Here is a 27,867-nt window from a genome sequence, read left to right on the forward strand (position 1 = left end):
TGGGGGTATTAATTTTAGAGTTAATTCACATTTTCTTTAGTAATTCTTATTGTTTTGGTACTGATACCCAGGCACTAGGACTTTCATTGTCAGTACTGTTTCTCAGTATAGAAATCTGGTCTCAACTTTATGGAGTGATTGCTTGGTTCTCCATTTAATTTTACTTACCTTGTCAGATCATGGCTCTCCTCATGATGTTTGGGTTTAGTCTTCAGAGGCCTAAGTGTTGATGCATGAAATGGGTGTGAGAAGTGGTCCCAGGGCTTATAAAATTAGATGAAGATTCCATTCTGTTTTCTCCACCAACTTCAAAATTTCAGGTCTTGCATACAAGTCTTTGATACATATAGGCTTTGCATTTTATTAAGGGTGAAATATAAGGATTTAATTTTATATAAAGGTATAGATTTAACAGAACAAACCTTCAAGTTATTTAAAAACACACCTTTGAAGACAGAGGAAGTCACAGAATTGTCATAGGAAAAAGGAACTGAGATGAGGGGAAAGAATAAAATTTTATTAATAGTAATGTATTGACTGGGACAAACAGAAAACCAAACAGCAAGCCATCCCAATTACTCATGAGGTCATATGGTCTCTGAAAAACTGATGTAAAGAAAAGCAAAATATGAAAAGCATATAATTGTTACTTTGTTGAAAAGTGACTGAGTCTCTGTTCTTCATGGATTTGCTACAAATTTAAATATATATTTCATTAAAAATAAAATCAGTATAATTCTTCAGGTTCATCTTTTCTTTCCTTGTTAATGGCTATGCTTGTTTATATGAAACAACAATAAAACCCTGGAAAACTTTAAATGCAGTTATATTTTGATACTATTTTTTTTTTAAAAAATTATTAGTTCAAGTTAGGGAACAAGCTTGTTTCACATGTAAGTCCTTTCTCCCTCTCCCTCCTCTCACCCTCATCCTTCCTATACCATCCCATCCACCCACCACTCCCCACACAGGGTAGGGCGCTCAATGGGGGCTCTGCAAAGTCCACCAAATCTTCCAGTGCTGGGCCTGGGCCCTTCCCCATGTGTCCAGGGCCAGAGTGTTTCCCTTCACATGAGATGGGCTCTCAAAGTCCTTTCTTTTTTCTTTTTTTCTTTTCTTTTTTTTTTTTTTGGTTTTTTGAGTAGGATTTCTCTGTGGCTTTGGAGCCTGTCTTAGAACTAGCTCTTGTAGACCAAGCTCGTCTTGAATTCACAGAGATCTGCCAGCCTCTGCCTCCCAAGTGCTGGGATTAAAGGCTTGTGCCACCACAGCCCAGCTCAAAGTCTCTTCTTGCACCAGGGAAAAATACTAATCCACTACCAGAGGCTCCCTGGAGTGCAGAGGCCTCCTTATTGACATCCATGTTCAGGGGTGTGGATCAGTCTTGTACTGGCCTCCCAGACAGCATCTGGGGTTGATGTGCTCTCCCTTGTTCAGGCCAACTGTTTCTGTGGGTTTCTCCAACCTGGTACAGACTCCTTCGATCTTCATTCCTCCGTCTCTTTAACTAAATTCCAGATTTCAGCTCAGTGTATATCTGTGGATGTCTGTCTCTGCTTCCATCAGACATTGGATGAGGACTCTAGGATGGTATAAAGAATAGTCATCAATCTCATTTTAGGGGAAGGGTTTTTAGGTTATCCTATACACCATTGCCTGGATTGTCAGATCGTGTCATCCTTGTAGGTCTCTGGAGATCTCCCTAGTTCCAGATCTCTTCTTGGACCTATAGTGGCTCCATCTGATATGGTATCTCTCATCCTGCTCTCTGTCCTCTATTCTTCCCCTACTCAATATCTCTGCTCCTCCATTTCCTCTCCTCTACTCCTCTTCTCCTGCTCTTATTGTGGCAGCTCCCTCTCCCCTACCCTCATGCTCCCAATTAGCTCAGGAGTTCATGCCACTTCCATTCCTGGGGTCCATTTTTCCCTTACAGTCCTTTATGTTTCCTAGTCTCTTTGGTGAAGAGGATTATAGGCTGGTAATAATTTGCTCTATGTCTAAAATTCATATATGAGTGAGTACATACCATGTTTGTCTTTTTGTGACTGGGTTACCTCACTCAGGATGGTTTTTTTTAATTCCATCCATTTGTCTGTGAATTTCAAGATTCCGTATTTTTTTCTGTTGAATATAAATGTACCACATTTTCTCAATCCATTCTTCAGTTGAGGGGCATCTAGGTTGCTTCAAGGTTCTGGCTATTACAAACAATGCTGCTATGAAAATGTTTCAGCATATATCCTTGTTGTATGAACATGCACTATTTGGATATATATCCAAGAAATGAATGGCTGGATCTTGAGGTAGACTGATCCGCCATACTGATTTCCAGAGTGGTCTTACAAGTTCACACTCCCACCAGCAATGGAGGAGTGTTCCTTTTTCTCCACATCCTCTCCAGCATAGATTGTCATTGGTATTTTTTTATTTTAGCAATTCTGACAGGTGTGAGGTGGTATCTCATAGTTGTTTTGAGTTGCATTTGTCTGATGGCCAACAATTTTGAGCATATTTTAAGTGTCTTTCAGCTATTTCAGATTCCTCTGTTGAGAATTCTCTATTTAGTTCTGCACCCCACTTTTTACTTTCAAGGTTTGGTGTTTTGGTGGCTAGCTTCTTGAGCTTCTTATATATTTGGAAATCGGTCTGCTGTCAGATGTGGGATCGGTGAAGAACTTTTCCAATTGTGTGGGTGGTCGTTTTGTCTTACTGCTGTGTCCTTTGCCTTGCAGAAGCTTCTCAGTTTCAGGAGGTCCCATTTATTAATTGCAGACCTCAATGTCTGTGCTACTAGCGTAATGTTCAGGAAGCAGTCTCCAGTGCCAATTTGTTGAAGGGTAATTGCCATTTTCTCTTCTAGAAGATTCAGTGTGACTGGATTTATGGTGAGATCTTTGATCCATTTGCACTTAAGTTTTGTGCATGATGACAGGTATGGATCTATCTGCAATCTTCTGCATGTCCGAATCCAATTGTGGCAGCACCATTTTTCCATTGTATAGATTTAGCACCTTTGTCAAAAATACAGTGTTCATAGGTGCGTGGCTTAATATCAGGGTTTTCAATTCTATTCCATTGGTCTATCTGTCTATTTTTATGCCAATACCAAGCTGTTTTCAGAACTATGTCTCTATAATAGAGCTTGAAGTCAGGGATGGTGATGTCTCCAGAAGATGCTTTATTGTAAAGAGTTGTTTTGGCTATCCTGGGATTTTTTCCATATAAAGTTGAGTATTGTTCTTTCAATGTCCGTGAAAAACTGTGCTGGGATTTTGATGGGGATTGCATTGAATCTGTAGATTGCTTTTGGTAGGATTGCCATTATTACTATGTTAATTCTACCTAGCCAAGAGCATGGGAGATCTTTCCATTTTCTGGTATTTTCTTCAATTTCTTTCTCTAACATCTCAAAGTTCTTATTGTACAGGTCTTTCACTTTTTTAGTGTTACCCCCAGATAATTTATGTTGCTTGTGGATATTGTGAAAGTTGATGTTTCCATGATTTCTTTCTCATTGGGTTTACCATCTGTATACAGTAGGGCTACAGATTAATTTTATGTCCTGCTACCTTGCTGAAGGTGTTTATCAGCTGTAGGAATTCCCTGGTAGAGTTTTTCGAGTCACTAATGTCATCTGTAAATAGTGAAAGTTTGACTTCTTTTTTTTCAATTTGTATCCCTTTGATCCCCTTTTCTTGTCTTATTTCTCTAGTTAGAACTTCGAGGACAATTTTGAAGAGATATTGATAGAGTGGACAGCCTTGTCTTGTTCCTGATATTAGAGGAAACACTTTGAGTTTCTCTCCATTTAGTTTGATGTTGGCTATTGGTTTGGTATATATTGTGTTTATCATGTTTAGATATGTTCCTGTTATTCCTGTTCTAGATCTTTATCATGAAGAGATGTTGGATTTTGTCAAAGGCTTTTTCAGCATCTAGTGAGAAGATCATGTGGTTTTTCTTTTTCAGTTTGTTTAAATGGTGGATTACTTGATGGTTTTTCGTATATTGAACCATCCTTGCATCCCTGGGATGAAGCCCACTTGATCGTGGTGGATGTTTTTTCTGATATGTTCTTGGATTCGATTAGCCAATATTTTATTGAGTATTTTAGCATCAATGTTCATGAGAGATATTGGTCTGTATTTCTCTTTCTTATTCTTATCTTTGTGTGGCTTGGGTATCAAAGTGATTGTAGCCTCATAGAAGGAGTTTGGCAATATCCCATCTGATTCTATTGTGCGGAACAGTTTGAGGAGTATTGGTATCAGCTCTTGTTTGAATTTCTGGTAGAATTCTGCAGTGAAGCCATCTGGTCCTGGCTTTTTTTGGTTGGGAGGCTTTTGATGACTGCTTCTATTTCATTAGGGGTTATGGGTCGATTTAAATTGTTTATCTGATCTTGGTTTAATTTTGGTAAGTGATATTTATCCAGAAAACTGTCCATTTCCATTAGATTTTCGAATTTTGTGGAGTTCAGGTTTTCAAAGTATGATTCTCTGGATTTCCACAGTGTCCTTTGTTATATCCCCCTTTTAGTTTCTGATTTTAGCATGCTCTCTGCCTTTTGGTTAGTTTGGCTAGAGGGTTATCTATCTTGTTGATCTTCTCAAAGAACCAACTCTTTGTTTCATTGATTCTTTGTGATGTTTTCCTAGTTTCTACTTTATTGATTTCAGCTCTCAGGTTGATTATTTCCTGGCATCTACTCCTCCTTGGTGAGTTTGCTTCATTTTTGCTCTAATGCTTTCAGTTCTGTCAATTCTCTAATGTGACTTTTCTCCAGTTTCTTCATGTGTGCACATAGTGCTTGAACGTTCCTCTTCGCACTGCTTTCAGAGTGTCCCATAAGTTTGGGTATGTTGTGTCTACATTCTCATTAAATTCTAGGATGTCTTTAATTTCTTTTTTTATTTCTTCCTCAACCCAGGAATGGTGCAATTGGGTGTTATTCATTTTCCAAGAGTATGTAGGTTTTCTGCAATTTGTATTGCTGTTGAATTCTATCTTTAATGCATGGTGGTCTGATAAGATACAGGGGGTTATTTCAATACTTTTGTAACTGTGGAGGTTTGCTTTGCTGCCAACTATGTGGTCATTTTTTGAGAAGGTTCCATGTGGCATTGAGAAGAAGATATATTCTTTTGTGTTTGGATGGAATGTTCTATAGATATCTGTTAAACCCAGTTGTGTCATAACTTCTTTCAGATCCTTTGTTTCTTTGTTAAGTTTCTGTCTAGAGGTTCTGTCCAATGGTGTAAGGGGGGTGTTGAAGTCTCCTACTATAAGTGTGTGTGGTTTTATATGTGGTTTGAGCTTTAGTAATGTTTCTTTTACAAATGTGGGTGCTTTCGTATTAGAGGCATAGATGTTCAGGATTGAGACTTCATCTTGATGGATTTTTCCCTGTGATGAGTATAAAATGCCCTTCTTCATCTCCTTTGATTGCTTTCGGTTTAAAGTCTAATTTGTTAGATATTAGGATTACTACCCCAGCTTGTTTCTTGAGCCCATTTGATTGGAAAATCTTTCCCATCCTTTTACTCTGAGGTATCGCCTGTCTTTGAAGTTGAGGTGTGTTTCTTGTAAACAGCAGAAGGATGGATTCTGTCCTTGTACCCATTCTGTTAGCCTATATCTTTTTATGGGTAAGTTAAGACCATTGACATTCAGGGATATTAATGTCCATTGTTCATTGGTTCTTGTTTGTTTTGGATTTATTTTGGTGGTGTCATTGTGTGTGGATTTTGCCCTCCTGCTTCTTTTTGTGTTTGGCAAAATTAGATTATCTATTGCCTATGTTTTTGTGAGTTTAGTTATGTTCGTTGGGTTGGAGATTTCCTTCCAGAACCTTCTGTAGTGCTGGATTTGTGGATATGTATTGTTTAAATCTGTTTTTGTCATGGAATATCCTGTTTTCTCCATCTATAGTGATTGAAATTTTTGCTGGGTACAGTAGTCTGGGTTGACATCCATGCTCCCTTTCTGTTTGTAGGGTATCTATCTAAGACCTTCTGCCTTTCAAAGTTTCCATTGAGAAGTCGGGTGTGATTCTGATTGGTTTGCCTTTATATGTTACTTGGCCTTTTTGCTTTACTGCTCTTAATATTTTCTCTTTATTCTGTAGATTTGGTGTTTTAATTATTATGTGGCAGGGGGTACTTCTTTTTGTGGTCCAGTCTGTTTGGTGTCCTGTTAGCTTCTTGTACTTTCATAGGCATATCCTTCTATAGGTTGGGGAAGTTTTCTTCTATGATTTTTTGAATATGTTTTCTGTACTTTTGAGCAGTGTTTCTTCACCTTCTTCTATACATATTATTCTTAGGTTTGGTCTTTTCACAGTGTCCCATATTTCCTGGATATTTTGTGTTAGGGATTTGTTGGACTTGAGGTTTTCTTTGGTTGATGAATGTATATCATCTAGAGAGTCTTCAATAGCTGAGATTCTCTCTTCCATCTCTTGAATTCTATTAGTTATACTAACATCTTTAGTTCCGATCATTTATCCAGGCTTTCTATTTCCAGCATCACCTCATTCTGTGTTTTCTTTATTGTGTCTATTTCGTCTTTCATGCTTTGAACTGTTTCAAGAGCTTCCTTGACTTGTTTGGTTGTTTTCTCTTGGGTTTCTTTAAATTCTTTAAGAGATTTATTTATTTATTGAATGTTTTGATTTGTCTTTTCCTCCATTTCATGTAATTTTTGCTTGCTTGTTCTTCTATTTCTTTAATGGGTTTTTTCCTCTTTAAAGGTCTCTATCATCTTGCCGAGATAATTTTTGAGGTCCATCTCTTCTTCATGCTCTGTGTTGGGCTTTTCAGATCTTGCTGGAGTTTAGTCTTTAGATTCTGTTGGTGTCATATTGGTCTTTTTGTTCTTGAGTGAGTTCTTATTCTGTCTTCTTCCCATATCTTCTCCAGTGTGTGCTGGTGGGGTCTCTCTATCTTCTCTTGTGACCCAGTGGTGTGTGTGTGGGCCAGGAATTCAATGTCTGCAGCTCTGGATGGTCTTGCCTCTCCTGGTAGTCTCCTCACTCTGAAGGAGTTAGGCCTCTGAAGGCATCAGGGAGGCTGGGGCAGGGGATGGGAAGGAAGAGTGGGGTGTTTACAGACTCAGGGAGTTCCTCCTTGCCTGGGCAGTTCTACCCCAATCAGGCACAGCCTGGGAAGATTGGGGTGAATGAGGCTTTGGACAGGAGTTGGGTAAGAGCAGAGGATCACTCAACTCATTGTGGATCAGTAGGCGGAAAGGGAAGGACATATTTTGAAACTTTTTCATGGAATGCTAAACAAAATAACTCTCACAAACTACCAACATTTGAGTTTAGTAAAATAAGAATGCTAATATCACCAGGCATTGGTGGCACACACCTTTAATCCCAGTACTCAGGAGGCAGAGGAAGGCAGATCTCTGTGAGTTCGAGGCCAGCCTGGTCTCCAGAGCAAGTGCGAGGATAGACTCCAAAGTTACACAGAGATACCCTATCTCGAAAAAAAACAAAAAACAAAAACACAAAACAAAACCAAAAAAAAAAAAAAACAATGGTAATATTATATCTGAAGTAGGAAAGTCCTTTATTCCATAATGCTCACCTCAAAATGTCACAGCAGGAAAAATAATAGTGGTATGACTTCGAATACATTTCTTTTTTAATAAAACGAATTATTGTTTCAATGATGGTGTGTGCTGTGCCAATAAAAAAATAGCATCAAGAAGGGAAAATAATGGTACAAGAATGATAAAGTAGGACAGAGTTTGTGATGGTCAGGTGGATAAAAGAACATGAAGAGTTATACTTAACATTAATTTTTGAAAAAGCTACTATAGAAATCTGCCACTATAGGAACTTCTTAAAATACACTACACTACACACACACACACACACACACACACACACACACACACACACACGGTGTCCATGAATCACTTATTCATTATTGAAGATTTTAATTTCTAGTGTTCCATAAAATAAATGAACTCCGAATAAATCCATATGAAACTAAGGCAAGCATGCTGATAGAAGTAAATCCTTGAATAATGAATGATTCGTGGCTAGCCAGTTATGGTGGCTCACATTCTTAATGCAAGCACTCAGGAGGCAGATATAGGCAGATCTTTGTGAGTTTGAGGCAAGCTTCATCTACAAAGTGATTTCCACAGGATGCAGGGATATGTAGACTCTTAAATTAAACATGGCTAAAAACCCCCTTAGGTGATTAGTTTGTTATGAGTACGTTGGGATATAGAGTGAGCAATTTCTTTAATGTTAGGAATGAAGGGGATTGAAGAATGATGTATATAATTTAGCATAGGTAAAGAGAGCATATTATAACTTATAAAATTTAAAAGAATGGACTCCCAATGACCTAAATACTACAGAGAAATCAGAAGAAAGACAAAAATATATGTATTAATAGTATTTTAATAAACCTATGTTTTAATTTATACATGGCTGTATGTGATGGTATTCATTCTACCTTTGACAAGCAGAAACAGAGATCTTCTTAACCTTTAAAATTTTGGAGCATAGGATATTAACAAAAATCTCATGAGATATTTTTCCCCATATAATACAGACAAACATTGGGAATTATTTTGGGGGTTATTACATTTTAAAAATGTACTTTATTGATAAATGAATTTCTCCCAAACATTTTTTTCATTGCCTCTTTTACATCTTTGTTTCTCAGACTGTAGATGATGGGGTTTAACATTGGAATCACAATAGTGTAAAATATTGACACTATCATGTCATGTTCCAAAGCATAGTTGGAACTGGGTCTCACATACATGAAAAGAATGGTCCCATGATAAATGGACACTCCTGTGAGGTGAGAACCACATGTAGAGAAGATTTTTCTCCTCCCTTCAGCAGAACGAATTTTAAGAATTGCAAAGAGTATGAAACTGTAAGAAACCAGGACAATCAGGATGGTGATGATCTCAATGGAACCCACACAATAGAAGAGCAGAAGCTGGTTTATATGTGTGCTAGAACATGAAATAGCAAGCAATGGAGGAATATCACAGAAGACATGTCTAACTTCATTGGATCCACAGAAAGAAAGGCTGAAAGTAGCCACTGTGTGTATAGTAGCATGCATAATTCCACCTGCATAGGAAGCTATGATGAGAGGTAAGTAGACTCTAAGTGTCATGCTTACTGCATACAAAAGTGGGTTGTAGATGGCTACATAACGGTCATAAGCCATAGCTGCCAACAGGAAGCATTCTGTGCTTCCAAAAGTAACAAAGAGAAACATCTCCATCACACATCCAGTATATGAAATGGATTTATCTTTTGAAAGAAAATTGACCAACATCTTTGGGGTAACAACTGTGGAATAGCAAGCATCTAGGAATGATAAAACACTTAAGAAATAGTACATGGGTTTGTGGAGCCTGGAATCTCCAATGACTAACAAAACCAGTCCCAGATTACCTACAAGAGTAAAAAGATAGATGGCAAGAAACAAGAGAAATAAGAAAACTTGCAGGTCAGCATCATTGGTAAAGCCTGTTAGTATAAACATGGTGATGTGTGTCACATTGTTGACTGGAAGACTTCTTGACATTTCTAACATTCACCGGTTAGAAAGCAAATGTCCTTTAAGAACTATGATCATCCATCACATCCCTGGCTCATGTTTAAGAATTCATAACAAAGCCTTTCTTCTTCATGGCAGTAGCAGTCACACAGAGGTTGAGATCACGTAGAAGCATTATTCTGTTAAACATAAATTGAAAAATATTTTCATATTTTTGCTGTATTTTTCATATTCAGAATCACCTAATCTAAATGTCAAAATGTCTACGTTTGTCTGTTAATTTTTCTTGCCTACTTTCATACTACATTGTATTCATAATTATAAACCTCAGGTTCCACACAGGGTCTGTGCAATAATTTTTCTCAGTGTTTAAATATAAAAATTAGCATATATAGGTAGTGAGATAATTTGAATTTAAATGAGGAAAAGTGTATAAGTATCAATTAGTGCATATGAGATAATGGAGCATGGTATGAATTTGCCTTATATTTCAAACTCATTCAGGTTTGCCTTTATTTATTTTGACAATGTCTTGTTTCACTAATACACATTTTACTACAATGAGCAGAATAGCTGCATCCAGGCATAGATGAGTGGATTTTTTTTAAATGAAAAACAAAATATAAACAACAATGAATAAATTAGAAATGTATTTTTTAATGAAACATTACTATATAAGCATTTTAGACTTTTACTTTATTTTTTAAACAATTACAGTTTTTAAATTATTGACACAAGTATGATGGATCTCATTTTATATGACCATTATCTGTGCATATGAAAAAAATGTATCTTTGGGAAAGTCATGGTGGCACATGACTTTAATCTTAGTAGAAGCTAGGACTGAATTCCATGATTTTAGTTAGCTTGGTCCACATTGCCATGTCCAGACCATACAGGTGACCCTGTCTCAAAAAATTAAAAGATAAATCTTTGTATTTATTTTTAAATACATTTGTTTCAGAAATAATGCTTGGTCATGTCATTCTCTTGGTACCTGTGCCATGGAAGTGATATACTGTAAATATACTGTAAACTAAATATCTGTCAGAACAAAAGGCATTAGTTTTTACAGAGATATTCCTCAAAAGAAATGCAACATGGACCACAAACTTACAGCATCAGGAAATTCTGACAAGATTCCTCAATTATATGTGAAGCTTCCCTGGTTCAAACACAAATTTCAGATTTAGTGTAAGCAGGAAATGTTCAGTGTAAAGACCTTGCCATGTAGCCTGCTATCTGAGGGGACACTGGCCCACATTAGCATATGGTTCTGGCAGGCCTTGCCCATCTCCCTCATTCCTTCTGCCTTGCTAAAACCCACTAGATTATATTCTTGAAGCTAGCTCCCAAGGCCTATTCCCTTATTTGGTCACTTCCTCCTATTGAGGCTGATTACTGAGGTTCAGTTTTCAAAATATTGAAGTTCAGCCATAAAAAGCCACCTTTGGCTCACCTAATTAACATGTTGAATTAAAAGTAAACAACTCTTTCTTACATGAGGTTTCACATTTGACTTTAATAAACGACCATTTGCTTATGAGCAGTATCTGTCTCCCCTCTATGCAGAACCAGTCCTTTGCATCACCCTCCCCCACTGGCCACCCCACCTCCCCTGGTCTAATCTCCTAAAAATATCCCTCCTCACTTTCTCTTGTTCCCTTCCCCTTCTCTCTCCTCCTCTGTCCTCTATCTCCATTGTTTGTCCCTTATCTGTGCCCTCTGCCCTTATGGGACAAATAAATATTTGGACTGAGAAATTGGCCTTAGGAGTCCTGAACCAATACTTTTCCTTTCACTGACCTATAGTGAACAAGCCCTGGTTTTAATTGCTAAAATCAGAAAAACAAAACATCATGACTCTTACTTTCTTCTCAGGATTTCAGAAAGATCACCTTGTTAAAATTTATGAAATCCTCCTTTCAGTAGGCTTGACTGAATCATTAGTAGCCAGTTCATTTGTATTCATTATGAAACATATGATGATTTTTGTATTAAAATTTCTCTGTGTTAGCAGTACAGCAGTTGGAAACTATTCTAAAAGAAGGGAATTGCTTTTTTGTATTCCAAAATAAGTCTCTGTGATGGATGGTTTCTTATTGTGGCATTAAATAAATATTGTGGCATTAAATAAAAATACCCTGAGTTCTTACACGTAATTTCAAAAATCTAAAATAAAATAAAGTAAAAAAATCCAGGTATTTTGTTATGGCATTACTGCATTTTTCATACACATACACAAATATAATAACTCTTGTTTAGTTTGATTGTATTAATGAAAATTATAAAGATATAGATTAACATGTATAAATATGAACAAAATAATGTGTTTTTTAAACATCATAAAACTGTGACTCAACTCAGTAATATTCATTGCCTTTTTTCATTCCTCATTTTCTACTTAAAGAATCACTGGCATACATGTGCATGATGGCTGAAACATATCAGGAATATAATATAAATTAGGTAGGTCAAACTGTACATTACACTAGATGATTCACCATTGGGTCTCTTTGTGAAACACATCTGCATGTGTTGACTCACAAATTTGCAGAAGAAAATTCAGGCACATACTAAGTTTTGCCTTCACATTCCTAGTATATCTGAGAAATGACAGTTGTAAAGAATTAGGAGCATTATATCTTGAATGAAACTTCTGTGCTAACATCTCAAATTTATTACTTATTTACAAGTAATAAACAACTTGTTTCTTTGTATCAAAGTATAAATAAGATTGAATAAAATTCTTGGCAGCATTATACATAATTCAATTATAAGAGCAAAACATTGTGAAATGTTTATTGTGATGTTTATTAAAACTGTGCTAGAAGGCCTAAAAACATAAATATGATTCATATTTTATTCAGATCTAAGAAAATAAACAAGTAATCTTAAATCATTGTTTTGAGCTATTAATGGGTCATAGCAAGTCAATGATTGGTATTTTCACATGATATATATATATATATATATATATATATATATATATGTTTGTATGTATGTATAAAACATGACAGAGCATATCTTAAAATGAAGTTCTGTGAGATTACAATTATTGAGTACTAGTAGTATCAGTTTTACTGATCTTAATGAATTATAATTACATCTATTTGATTTTTACTTGAGAGCACTTACAAAGGTTAAAATATATATGCAATAATTTTAACAAAGCATAATCAATATGGAAGACAGGTATGATATCAAACCCTGAACTCTGTCAGTACATACACATTATTCCAACAGCATCAGAAACACAGACTTTGCATGATGAAAACAGTGACCTCAGCTGCTGTATTATTATAATGCTAGAAGAGATGATAGAATGTGTGTGTGTGTGTGTGTGTGTGTGTGTGTGTGTGTGTGTGTGTGTGTGTGTGTGTGGTGTGGTTTGTGTTGTCTTGTAGAGCCCATGTGATAACCTCTAAAATAAATGATTCAACATACTTTTCTTGAATTTGAAATTGAGACTCAGCTGGAACAGATCATATTTAGCAAAGCCAGGATTCAAGCCTAGGCTCCCCTGTGCCCATACCTATGCTATTTCCATGGAACTTGTTAACTTTCTATAATGTGTCAATTCTCAGGAATCACTATTTCTTGGAATCAATACAAAAGAGTATTATTACATATCTGATTTATTTTATGAAATATCTAAGTTTATTTAAGAAATGTCAATATAAAGGCTGGATGCCTTCTATATTGAATACTTAACATTCAGAAATAAAAGTAAATTTTGTTTAAATCACTTAATAACAGGATCCCCAGAGAGCATAAACCAATTTTTTTGTTTTGAGGTTTTTAAATTTTACACATTTCTAATTTATCCCAATTTAACATACATTGCTCAATTTTACTTCTGTTTATTTTGCTTTCTTATGTAAATAAAAACAGATTCCTAACCAACAATTTTTATACCAAAGCAAGACACAATAATTTACCTAGGAGACTTATGATTCAAGTGCAATATACACTTTCTTAAGTAGAATTATCAATTACATGTTAAAGTAATTGATAAGTTCTTCTTTGGGAAATACTACCTCTCCAATTACCACATTTCCAAATTTGTCATCCCTGAAAATATAAATGCAACATTATATGAACTGAGCTTGCTATACAAATGAACATCCATATTCATACATGCATAGAATAACAATGAGTAAATCTGAGGGCATAAATTTGAAGGAGAATAGGGATGGATATATGGCAGGGTGTGGAGGGAGGAAAGGGAAAGAAGAAATTTTTTAATTATAACCTCAAAAATAAAATTTAAAATTTTACAGAATTTTTAATATTAAAGAAAAGTTATGTGTAGTATAATTTCAAATTCAAGAATACAGCTTCTAAATATATTATACATGATAAATTTTCCTCTTACTTTGGAAATGATTGTCTCAGTCACACAAGGCAAGCAGTGAATATTATGATTCTTTTCTTCTTACACCAGGCCTTTGAACAATTCTTGAAATATACAAGATGCCCAGGGGAGAGAACACATTGATTCTCTTGGGATAAGTAGAATAGCACCCAGGTGATTTAGGTTTCCCATAATAAATAAGTGAATAATTTGCAAGTGAATATGATACAAAATGTTTGGCATCAAATAATCTCTCATAATCTATATGAATGTAGAATATATACAGGGCCAGAAAATAAAAAATAGAGGAAAGATCCAACTCCATTATTAAGGTGCTTTTAAAATTGTGCTTAGAAAGTTTATCTGAAATTTACTTTTCTTCTCTTGAAAATATAAGCTATTTCTGTGAATATTCCACTGGAATTGCACATTAAGATTACATGAAATCACAGAATAGCTAAATTAAATATACTTTCAAAAACTAAGCTTATTGAAAGTGGTTATGCTGCAAATCCAGGTATTATTCAGAATAGATTTAAAAACTTAATGTAAATGAAATATAAAGGGTTACATGGTTGATAAGATATACAACCATGAGTATATATTTTAGTGGAACATTTAGAATATACATAGAAATATAAATGTTATAATACATGATAAACAGTATAATATTAGAGATAGTTTAGTATTTTCAATCTTTTTTCTTTCCTTAGACATCTAAGGATTTTATTTAACTAAAGAGACACTGTGACAGCAATTCCTATAAAGGAAAGCATTTAGTTTAGCGGACTTGCTTATAATTTCAGCAGTTCAGTCCATTATCATCATTGTTGGAAACACAGTGGTGTGCAGGCAGATGTGGGATTGGAGATGATAGTCCTACATCTTGACTCAGGGGCCATAGGATGTTGAATGACCCATTGGGAAATACCATGAGAAGAGGAAACTGCAAAGCCCACCCCTACAATAACAGATTTTATCCAATAAGTCCATATTCACTAAAACAAAGCCACACCTCCTAATATTGCAACTCTCTATGAGCTTCTGAGTGACAAATATTATAAAACTGCCACATTCCAATTCCTGTCCCCCACAAACTTTTAACAATATCATAATGTAAAATGCATTGAAGCCAACTTCAAAAGTCCCCATAGTCTATCATAGTTTCAATAATGTTTAAAAGTCCAAAGTTCAAAGTCTCTTCTGATATTCATGCAATCTCTTAAATATAACCCCATGTAAAAAAAATCAGATCACCTACTTCCAACATATAATGGCATAGTATACACATTACTATCCCAACACATAGGGAATGGAACATAGTGAGTAAATACTGGACCAAAGCAAGATGAAAACAAGCTGGGCAAACTCCACACTCTGCATCGAAACACATCAGCTCCCCAACTCTGCTCATCTTTGTTGACTACAAAGCACTTCTTTCTCTTGGCTGGTACCACTTCCAGTTAGCAGTTCTCCTAGGCAGGTATCCCATGACTCTGGCATCTCTAACATTTTGGGTTTTCCAACACAATCCCAACTTCAAGTCCACAGCATCATTCAATGGTCTCTCTGCTAGATATCCATTCAAGGACACCACTGAGACATGCCTGGCCACAACACATCCCTTAGGCACATAGAAAATTTCCATAATTTATTTCTTATATTATTAACTATTAAGCCAGAACCACATGGCCGAATCTACCAAGTTTTGCTGTTTGCTGGGGTTAGAACATGCTCCTGCTGTTAAAATGCATCATTGCTGGGCTTTCTGTTTGCCACCTTTACTCTCTAAGCTTGGGTGTTCTTGAACATGCTCTGTATGCCTGGCTGGTTTCACACTCAGGAGATATGCCAGACTCTGCTTTTCCAGTGCTGAGATTAAAGGCATGCACCACCACACTCAGCTCTTGCTTTTCTTAAATTCCTGTTCACAAACTGGAAATTTATCTGGGTGAGATATGCCAACTGCTATCTTGCAAGTACTTAGATTAAAGTCATGAATCCTCATTCCTGGCTTGAAGCTTTTCTCTAGTTCCTTTTCATTATAAATCTTTATTAGCTTTAATTACTAAAAACCACATGGCAGAGTCTATAATATGCTATTTGGAGATTTCTTCAGCCAAGAGAATTAATCTGAAATTCTTCACTTTATACTTGAGCAAACTTTAAAGACAACGGAAAAAGTAGCCACTTCCTTCACCAAAATATCACAAGAAAGATTTCTAGGCAATGTACTAAAATTCTTTTCCTAGGATTCCTCTTGAGATAGCATCCCACAGTTCATCAAAGCACACACAGAACCAATGTCTTCCATGATCCTCCTAATATAGACCACTAAGCAGTGCTTAAAGTATTCTACTGCTTTCTTAACCCAATTCCAAAAGGCCATATTACTCCAAACAAAAACATGGTCAGGTCAATCACCCCAATTTCTGGTACCAACTTCTGTCTTAGTTAGGTTAAGTACTATGAAGATATGCCATGACCAAAACAACTCTTATTAATGAAAACATTTAATTGAGGGGGTTGCTTATAGTTTCAGAGGTTCAGTCCATTATTATTATAGTTGGGAGTACAGTGGCATGTAGGCAGATGTGTGCTGGAACTGAGAGTACTACATCTTGACTCAGAGGTAACAGGAAGTTGATTGACTCACTGTGCAGTATCCTAGGAACAGAAAATCTTAAATCCAACCCACACAGTGACAAATTTCCTCCAACAAGTCCATACCTACTCCAAAAAAGCCATATCTCCTAATAGTGTCAATCCCTATAGGCTTTGAGTATAAAATAAATTTGATATTCAATGGAGTAACCAAGAGTGATATTCATTAAATGTTAAATAATGTACATTAGTATTCATTAAATTATTCTTATACATATACAATATATATTCACAAAATAGCAGAATATCCGACATAACATTTGTAGAAAACATGTCTTATAAAGAAATACGGTTAAAATCTATCATACTTTAAGCTGTAAATTTTAAAGGAACTGATAAATTTCTAGATGAAATTGATGAACTTCTGGATCTGGCCCACCAATGTTAAATAAAGACGAGGCAAATAATGTAAACATACCTACAAAAAACAAGGCAACTGAAGAAATTATTTTCAAAATGTTCTGAAGTGACTGTTGGGATGGCTGAGCAACTAGTTGCTCTTTCAGAGGACTTGAAGTTGATTAACACCATCCACTTGGCAGCTTGAAACCATTTGCAACTCCAGTTCCAGGGGATACTATGCCCACCTGGCATCCATGAGCATTGCAACCACATGGTGCATAGACAGGGATGTATTAAAAACATCCATACAAATAAAATGAAATAAAACAAATCTTCTGACTAAAAGTTCACAGATCATCTGGGGTCAAAAGCAACTGGACTGAACATTATATAACATCTTTAAAGAAGAGTTATAGCAGAATGATCAATTTTTCTCTGATTATTCTATGACTTAAATAAGGAAGTAACATGTACAAACTCATTCTACCAAACCACTGTTACTCCTAAACTAATACCAGATAGGTACTTGACAGCAAGGTAATATAAATCAATGCCCTGCATGAACAGAGATGAGAAGAACATAAAGAAAATACTTGCAAACCAAATCGGTGTGTATAAAAAAGATCATCCAGAATGTTCACTGTACCAGACATGCATTTATTTTCCTCTGGAACAAGCTTTACATCCAATTAAAAGAAGTATTTGGGTATTCAAGAATACCCATGCCATCATTCTGTTCTTGTGCATGTCTTCTCATCTCATTCTTGTCTTTTTAAATGTAGATCACAGGGTTCACAGTTGGGTAATATTGTTGATAAATTTTCTTTCCAAGAAACTTGCATAGCATCTTTCATTACTATGGAAACTAGGAAACAGGGAGAAAAATTCCTGGCACTATATCTCATTGTCAAATTGTTTATAGAAATAGCTTCTGACTATCAAGTTCTGGTAAAAAAAGAAAAAAAAGAGTATAATAGCAGTAGTTTGTATTGTTGGTATCTTTGGGTTAACCATGATCAAAAATTCAAAGGAATTCTTCTCACAACTGCCAAGGGGTATTGTATTTTTAAACCTATGGTCTCTGAAAGAAATATTATCACTTCTGTTGGGTAACTGCAAGTCCTTTATATGAATATATTTGAATGCACATATACAGACTTTTATGTATATATAAAGCTTCTAAAATAGTAGGTTTCCTGTGACTGTTTTATTCATCCTTAATGATGGTGGTTGTGAAGCGTATAGACTGATGAGTAAACCTACAATGATTATTTTGGTAAAGGAAGTGAGTATCAAACTGTTCTTAAATTCATATCTCCACATCTATAAAGTATTACAACTCTGAAACCTTATTAGGTATGTTTCATTGCTCAGTGGATCAATGCAGAGGTGTGTCTCTTGAGCATTCAGCTACAAATGGGACTTTTGTACCGCACCCACTGTCCTCAAAACTCTAGGCATAGAAAATGCTCTAAAATTTATAAAATCTAGATGTAGAGGACTAGATCATCCTTAAGGCATTATGGGACCTCTGCACTTAGGAATTCACAGCCTTGGTCCTTGCCTTCAGAAGATCGGCCAGAAAGGAAGAGGGACTCACAGGATCCCAGTTTTAGTTGAGGAGCTATTGAGAATTGATGGCCTCTGTTGAAGACAGAATCAGTTTTCATTAATGGTGTGGCTCTTGGTAGGGCCACAGACATCCATTGGTAGTCACCACAAATGGACATGAAGTTGAGAAAGTTTGGCATAGAACTAAGACAAGTATCAAGGACAGATAAGGGATAAAAATGGTTGATATACATTGTTTCAATGCATGAAACTCTCAAACAATAAAGAAAAGCATTACCTTAAAGGGGGAAAAAGATCATTCACCCTAAACATCTTAGCTTTATGGCAGAATTGGAGGGATTATTAAAATTACACAAATTGATAAAATAATATATTGCATATGATAGCTTATACTTAGAAATTTCTTAATCATCTCAACATATGCAAAAAGACTTTGGATGAGTCCTACATTCTTTTATTATGAAAGTTTTAGAACAGAAGTAGATAAAACATGCCTCAACATAATAAAGAATATACATGATACATCCATAGCTGACATCATCCCATTATAATTTGGAACAAGTCTGCAATTTCTTCTATCCCCATCTGTTTTTTAGTGCAGTGATCCGTGTCTTGGTGATAGAGAAGGGATAGAAATCAAAACTGGTTTGAGTAGGAAAATAATTTGAAAATTGTGTTTTCATATGACATGGTGGTTTACATAATATATTCTATAGATTCAACTAGAAAACTTCTAAAACTGACCATCATTTTCAGCAAAGCAGCAGGATATATTAAATTTAAAAATGTGGTATTTCCTTAAATCAATAACATACATTCTGAAGAAGAAATCAGGAAACAATGCCATTCATAAAACTCTATAAAAATATAATAGTATTCCTATGCATGTAGGTAAAAAAAAAATACCTCTAAGTAGACAAATTTAAAATTTTAAAGAAAGACTACAAAAAGACAATAGAAAATGAAAAGTGTTATATGCTCAAGGATGACAGAATTATTACTGTGGAAAAACAATTATTGTATTAGTTTACAAATTCAGAGCAATACCTATCAAATTCATGACACTTTTACAGAAATAGAGCAATAGCTCTACAACTCAAAGAAACAGAAAGGACACCAGGCAACCAAAGAAATCATGAGCAAAAGAATGGTGCTAGATAAATTTCCATTCTGGCCTCATATTATAGTAGAGAACCAAAGTAACAAAAGCAGCATATTATTGTATTTGGAGGCAATTCTCCCCACTGCACTCTTTTGTTTTCACAACTATTAAAAATACTCATTAGAACCTGACTATGCAGATCAGTGTATTTTATGAAGTTTAAGATTCCCGTGGCAGTAGGATCAGGATCTATCCCTGGTGCATGAGCTACCTTGTTGGAACCCATTCCATATATTTCATAAAATAGATTTCCTCTTACATTTGGAAATGGATTTTCAATCAGGGAATACAGGCTGTGAACATCTCTCTATCTCCTCACACCAGGGGCTTGGGCTCTTTTTGTTTGTTTGTTTGTTTGTTTTGTGTTTTGTTTGGTTATTAAAGATCTTTTGTTTTCCTTTTCTTTTTTATTTAAATTAAAAACAAGCTGGTTTTACATGTTGATCTAAGTTCTCTCTCCCTCCGCTTCTCCCCTGGCCCCCATTGACCCCCTATCTCTTTTCCTTTCGTCTCCTCAGGGAGGGTGAGGCCTTCCATAGGGGATCTTTAGAATCTGTCATATCATTTGGAGAAGTGCCTAGACCCTCCCCATGTGTCTTCTTAAAGTACATACAGTATCCCCAGGGAGAGAACATGCTGATTCTAGGACTATATTTTATTGATTTCTGTAGAGTGCATTTGCACTTTTTTCCATTTATTGTACATTTTCTTGTCTAATTTTGGTGGCCTTTTTTGCCCCATTAAGAAAACAGCTGATTATTAAGAAAACAGCTTTTAGTGTGATTATATATTATAATAGATCATATTATATAGTATACTATACAGCATGCTATACAAATTATAATATATACTATATTATATCTTATAATATAGTATTTTATATATAATCTAAATTATTTTGTGTTACTACTTATTATATCCTAGTATAAAGTATAATTCAAATATGCTACTAGTATTACATGTGATAAAAGTGCTGAAATTGAGCATATTTAAGTTATATTCAACCTAAAACCTGTAAGCACTCATTAATTCATTATGTTACCCATTCACATGAAAATATCAATCCTTGTTTTGAGGAGTGTTCTTTTTATATAAAATTTGTGTTTTATTCTGTGAAGAAATGCTTGATTTTACCAAATGTTTGTTTGTGATCCATTGAATTCCCATACATTTTCTGTCCCTTATTCCTGTGATGTGCTTTATGAATTATACTTATTGGCTACTTTATACAAAATCATATTTGACATGGTGCATAATCATTACACTGTGCCTTATTACTTGGTTTGTTGTTGATTTGTGGATAATTTTACCAAAATTTTAAGATATTTTTCATTTTTATTTGAATTAGAAAAAAGATTGTTTTACATGTCAATCCCAGTTCTCTCTCCCTCCCCTCCTCCTCTACCATCCCCCCAAAAGCAAAACCCTACCTATCACATACCCTTTCTGCTCCCCAGAGTGGGTGAGGCCTTCCATAGGGGGTTTAGGAAATATTTTAAGGAATAATCTGTCTATTAATAACAACTAAATTTGCTAGGTCTGCCTCAATTCCACTCAAATTATATATTACAGTATATTTTGTTAATTACATCTCTTTTCCATTGTGGAATATTTTATATGTATAGCATTCTTTACTGATAAGTAATATTGTTTTGTGCTCATCCTTAAATGAAGATTCTTGTTAAGTAGCCTCTCTTTTATTTACTGACATGTTGATAAGCATTTGAGATGCATTATTTCTAAAGTATTCTCAAACAGGTAACAATATTACTCCTCATTATTTTCTCACTTTTTATCTTTACTTTTTGTGCTTGGTACACTTAAATTTATTGCCATTTACAAACCACCTTCAAACTTGCTTATGACTCTCAACATTTGACTGAACACTTTATCATTTCACTAACTCAGGATTTGTATTTGTTTGTCTTGAGCTTAGTGTTATAGTATAGCCCAGACTCTCCTTAAATATACAGTCTTTCTGATTTAACCTTCTAATTGCTTAGATTATAGGCTTGCAGAATACGCAAGTATGCCCAGCTGTATTAAAGTTCTAACTATTCATCTATAACCTGAGACCATTGTATTCTCTATTCTAAGAAGCATCTCAAATACTGGCAAAGATGCAAAGTACTTCATACCTTCATATTTACCAATATCAAGTTTCTCTATTACTTGTACATGCATATTTGTGGTCAGGTATATCTTCTCATATGTTCCATTGTTGTGTCTGTTCATTGCATTTGATTGTAGGAATGATATATTACATATTATATGCATTTATCTCTGGAAATTTAGGCTAGTATTCACAATGAACATTATTATGTGACTTATGAATAAGGAATTTTGTATATTCTCCTCATTGCATGTTGTAGTTTTCAATTTACTTAGTATAATGATCTACTATTAAGCTTGATACTTATACTTTATTTATATGAAATAGTTAGGTTATAATTTCAACAAAGTAAAAAAATTAAGGTTTAAAAGCCCATAAATACCTTCATCGGATAAATGATGATTTGTAAATATGTTAGCTTACCATGATTACCAATTAATTGCAACATCAAACATTTTTATTACATTATGAGGAAGTCAAGTTTCAGAGAATTGAAAATTACAATAAAGTTTCAAGGCCATGTCACAGATTTTCCCATTTCTAAAAATGTCCTTGCTAATAATCCATATTTTAAAAGAGAGATTCCATGTTATTATTCAAAATCAGAAACTAGATAGGCATTTTATGTTTTAAAATAATTTTTATAATGGCAACTGTCATGTTATTTTCTAGGATATGGACTATTTTGCTATGAAATATTTCATCATGTTGCTATTTTGAACCAGAAGTTAATTGCTGTATATTCCTCAAGGGTCATCTCCTGGGAATTCATCAACATTTGTTTTAGTAGATATAAACATTCTGAATTAACCATATTGTTTGCACAAATAAACATGAATTTCATGGCTCCACAGGTAAGAGAAATTTTAAGTCACTTGTAAAACTGTTTTGAGAATTATAATATATGATCTAAATTTTTCTATGATAATTTTGGCTATTTTACATAGTGTGAAACCCTTTAGTTACTGATTATTTCATGGCTTAATAAAATGTGATGTGTTCATCCATATCTCATTTATATCAAATTTCATCTAAGGGATGAAAAGCAAGACTTTTTAGGAAATATACCAGATTACAACTTTTGATTATGTACTTGGGAAAAAATAACAATGTTCCAAATTTAATAGTCTACATTTTCATTCCCTCAAAGAAGACAGATAATTTCAATGAATGAGGAACTACATCAGAAATGAATGGAAAGGTTGCACCCAATATATCTGATGTGAGGCGACCTATAAATAATAATCAATTTTCCTATAAAATAGAAGCCACTGTAGTTCACTACTTGTTGCTATTGTTTATTTGGTCTCAATAATCTTAAGAAATTGAATAATAACAATAATGCTTTCTTTAGTTCCTCTGTGAATGCTGAGAATTTTTTTTACTTTGTAGAATGAAGAAATTATGAGCTTTCTGGTCCATATTGAAATTGTGTTTTATAGGGGTAGGTTGCAACACTTTTAAAAAAAAAAACTTTTATTTCTGATATTATAATTGCATAATAAAATATAATAATATTGTTTCCTTTGTTTTCCTACCCCAAACCCTCCCAATTAAACTCCCTTGCTCTTTGTAATATTGATGGCCTCTTTTTTCTTTGATTGCTGTTACACACACAGGTGTGCATACTTATGTATACATACACAAACATATAAATAGATATATTCCAATATATTCAGTCTGTATGTATGTTTTCAGGGCTGACCATTTAATGATTATTTGCAGTAATTTTTAATATTGTTCTCGTGTTTGTAGACAGGAGTAGGTAACTTGCAACTCACTATGCCGCAAATGACGACTTCAAATTCACAATAATATTGATGCTTCAGCCATACAACACTAGGATGACAGGCAATGGATAAGAAAACTCACATTCAACATTACTAAATTCTTAAAGAATTGGTTGCATATATTTTTATAAATTTCCAAAATATTTTTTATAAATTTCCCTGTGTATTCATCCTGGTCAACAAATTTAAGACCTCTCATAGAACAGCTTTAACTAAATGTCTCAACTGCACAATAGTTACAATTTTATTTACGCAAAACAAATAGAACTCACTACAATGTAATAAACTAAATTGTGATGACCTGTGTCCAGGGTTGGTGGTGGTGGTGATAATATCAACAGTTCACATATTTTCAAAAGTATATTCTTCAATAAGTAATCCAAAACAAAGATTATTAATAAATAAATATAATATTCAAAATATTTTAAATCTAATTCTGATACAATAATAATATAATAAAAAGTATTTTTATTATTATAAATGATCATAATAATAAAAGTATTTCATGTATAGTTGATGAATTAAATATCTGTCTTGGTTTTTGTTCACATACTAGCTGATATTATCAATTTATTAATAATATTTTTGGTATAATATTAGATAATTACTAGGCTGGTTAAATTTCTTAGATTTTATGAATATTGAATCAAGAAACATGGCTATTCATGTCTCTAAGGTAGGACCTGGAGCTCTATGAGATGTATGAGCAGAGGTAGTCACAGATTTGATCATATGACAGTCAAAATTCAGCTTTTTCAGCAACATGACACAAATTTTTATAGTGGTTGCATGTGTTTCTTCACCTACTGGATGTTTTAACTATTTTTCTTTCTCGGGTATCCGCTGCTGGTTGTTTTCTTGTTGATAGCTATCTGACTATGTTGAGACAGAATCTCAAATCAATGTCACTTTGTATCTTCCTTCCTATCTAAGAATGATGACCATTGTTTTAACTGCTTCTTGATCATTTAGTTTTCTTTCTTTGAGAACTACCTCTAATGTTTTTTTTGGTCCACTTATTGTATAAAAGGCTTGATTCATTGGCATTTCATTGTAGATATTCTTTATAATTTCTAAGTATTAATAATACCCTGTGTAATAAATAATGAGCAAATATTAGGGCTTTCCAGGACATAGGTGTTCTTCATTTTGATGAGTATTTTCCATTGTTGAAGAAAGCTATTCAACTTCTTATGAATCAATTCGTTAGTAGCAAGGATTATATTCTATGCTATGAGAGTTCTATTCAGAATGTTCCTGCCTGTATCTTGAAGTGTTTCCCTTGTATTTCCAGTAATCCATTTATTACAGTATAATAATTGACACATTTAGAATTATTTTTTAGACAAATCAGAGATTTGTGTCTAATCTCATTTGCCATGAGAATGTCTCATTTTCCCATCACCACCCACTGAAGATGATTGATTCTTATGTTTATTTTGGTGACTTGGTCAAAAGTTACAATGTTATATAATTGTTTTGTAATATAATATAATTGTTTTGTAATATTACTTGAGTTGATTTATTGTAATAACTACAATTATTTTCTGGTAGAAGAGCTTTGTGTTGTTCAAAGAGAGAATTTGATTGAATTTAGCATTGTTGTACTATAGTCTGTGAAGAATCATTGAAATTTTAATTATAACTGCATTATGCCAATAGAACACTTTAAATAATGTATCCATCTCCACAATATTAAGAAGCAGTATCTTCTTTTTAATTGTTTGTAATTGGCATATACAATTGTACCACCATGTGACCTTTTTTTCCTAGACTACTGAGTACATAAAAACATAGTCAACATTCATTGACTCATACTAGTATCTGTTCTTCTCATAGTTCTATGAAGAGTAAACTGAGTGTCCTCAATATTACTTCATGAGATTCCAACATGACGAATATCACAGAAGCTACTACATTTATTCTCAAGGGACTCACCGACAACACTGAACTTCAGGTCATTCTCTTTTTCCTCTTTCTAGCAATTTATGTTTTTACTCTAATAGGGAATGTAGGACTAATTATTTTAGTCATTGGAGATCCTCAACTCCACAACCCCATGTACTGCTTCCTTAGCGTGTTGTCTTCTGTGGATGCCTGCTATTCCTCAGATATCACACCAAATATGTTGGTAGGTTTCATGTCAAAAAACAAAATCATTTCCTTCTATGGTTGTGCAACACAGATGTTCCTTGCTGTTACATTCGGAACCACAGAATGTTTTCTGTTGGCAGCAATGGCATATGATCGATATGTAGCCATTCACAACCCACTTATGTATGCAGTGATCATGTCTCCTAGAGTCTATGTATCTCTCATCATTGCCTCCTATGCTGGTGGAATTCTGCATGCTGTTATTCACACAGTGGCCACTTTCAGCCTGTCTTTCTGTCGTTCCAATGAAGTCAGACATATATTTTGTGATATACCTCCTCTGCTTGCCATTTCCTGTTCTGAAACTTATGTAAATGAGCTCCTGCTCTTTTTCTTCGTGAGTTCCATAGAGCTAGTCACCATCCTGATTGTTCTTGTCTCCTATGCTTTCATCTTGTTGTCAATTCTTAAAATGAATTCAACTGATGGGAGGAAGAAAGTGTTCTCTACATGTGGAGCTCACCTCACCGCTGTGTCTATTTATTATGGCACAATCCTCTTCATGTATGTACGACCAAGTTCCAACTATTCCTTGGAGCATGACATGATTGTATCAACATTTTACACCATTGGCATTCCCATGCTCAACCCTGTCATCTACAGTCTGAGGAACAAAGATGTAAAAGAGGCAATGAGAAGAATTATGAGAAAAAATTTCATATTAAACATTAAACTAAAAATTTAATTTTCTGGTGCCTTTTTATGATAGCTTCTTTTTAAGAAGATTTTATTTATTTATTATGTATACAATATTCTGCTTCCTTGTATATCTGCATACCAGAAGAGGGCCCAGATCTCATAACGGATCGTGTGCGCCACCATGTGGTTGCTGGGAATTGAACTGAGGACCTCTGGAAGCACAGTCAGCACTCTTAACCACTGAGACATCTCTCTAACCCATATGACAGGCTCTTAATAGGCAATTTTAATATAGTTTCTTACTTATTTTCCATTGTATTATTTCACCAGTCTTTAACAATATATTCAAGGATGAAATCTTTGTTGCTTGTCACTGCTTATACCAGGTTAGATGACCTACTACATTCAACGTAATTCACCAATCTCAGCAAAGAAGCTCTGTGATTGAAGAATACGTTGTCATCCTTGGGTTTATGCGAATTCTAGGCATTCACACTCACATCACCACTCTCTCGTAGCAAACGCTTTACAAACTGAACTATCTACAAACTGAACTATCAATTAAGTGTTTAATTTTTGAAGAACATCAAATTTCATTTATAATTAGTTTAATAATCATCATTTTAAAATATTCATTGTTACTACATATCTATTTTTAAAATTAAAATAATGACCACATTCAACTTTCTACATGATATTTACATATCTAAAAGCTTGGCATCTTGTTTCTTAAAATCTGTTAAATACCCGACATTATCCCATACAAATCTGTTAAAATGATTGAAGTAACTTAATAAGACTATCATAATAATAGGCCATTTAGCATCTGGCTTATAAAGAAAAAAATACAAAACCAAAACCAGCCAACCAACCAAACAAACAAAGAAAACATTAATTTTTCTATGTCTGGATGTTAGAGATCTAAAGCCTAGTAATTCACAGTATTAAATTCCACTTAGGCATTTCTCTATAGATTGTTGTATACTTTTCTCTGTATACTGTTTTGCTTGTTTTCTTTTATAAATGCCTTTTCCCTAGTCTGTCCCTATGAGAATAATAACTATACTGGATTGACACCAATCAAAAGACTTCACTATAACTAACTACATTTAAAAAGAATATTTCTCTAAATTCAGAGATATTCTGAAGCACTAGGTATTTGGTTTTAACATTGAATCCTATGTATATCTGTGCAAACATTTGTAAATATATGATACATATTCATGTGATTATTGCTTTAAAAACAAATTAACTTGCCTCTCCAGTGGAAAAAATATTTTTGGTTCTCAGCATTGTGATTGTATACAACACCATGGTTGTATTGGATTAGCTGTTCACCTTTCACAAGGTCTTCTTACCTTAATCCATTTCACTGTATACCCTCTTCCAAAACAGAGCAGGGTATACTTCAGATTTTACGCATGATAATCAAAGACTTCACCCCAAGTTTCACCCAAAGCCTCTAGTTAAATATTTTCTAGATAGTGTGGCAATTTAATCACAATGTAAAGTTCAACCAATAT

The 27,867-nt window shown here is 34.4% G+C and overlaps 2 protein-coding genes across 2 annotated transcripts; one reads left to right on the top strand and one right to left on the bottom strand.

The window, feature by feature from the left end:
- Nucleotides 1-8,615: 8,615 nt before the first annotated feature.
- On the bottom strand, nucleotides 8,616-9,587 carry LOC100768722 (olfactory receptor 1094). The gene has a single exon (XM_027420934.1). It carries the CDS (start codon nucleotides 9,585-9,587, stop codon nucleotides 8,616-8,618), a length of 972 nt encoding a protein of 323 aa, XP_027276735.1.
- A 15,855-nt stretch (nucleotides 9,588-25,442) lies between these two features.
- On the top strand, nucleotides 25,443-26,390 carry LOC100769008 (olfactory receptor 141). Its single transcript, XM_027421178.1, has one exon. The coding sequence runs from the start codon at nucleotides 25,443-25,445 to the stop codon at nucleotides 26,388-26,390; it is 948 nt and encodes a 315-aa protein (XP_027276979.1).
- The last annotated feature ends 1,477 nt before the right edge of the window (nucleotides 26,391-27,867 follow it).

The sequence above is a fragment of the Cricetulus griseus genome, chromosome 6 (genome assembly GCF_003668045.3).
Source record: "Cricetulus griseus strain 17A/GY chromosome 6, alternate assembly CriGri-PICRH-1.0, whole genome shotgun sequence".
Taxonomy (NCBI): domain Eukaryota; kingdom Metazoa; phylum Chordata; class Mammalia; order Rodentia; family Cricetidae; genus Cricetulus; species Cricetulus griseus.

What these genes read in the sequence shown, in the direction of transcription:
- LOC100769008 (XM_027421178.1), top strand. Translation starts at nt 25,443, where the DNA reads ATGACGAATATCACAGAAGCTACTACATTTATTCTCAAGGGACTCACC.
- LOC100768722 (XM_027420934.1), bottom strand. Translation starts at nt 9,587, where the DNA reads ATGTTAGAAATGTCAAGAAGTCTTCCAGTCAACAATGTGACACACATC.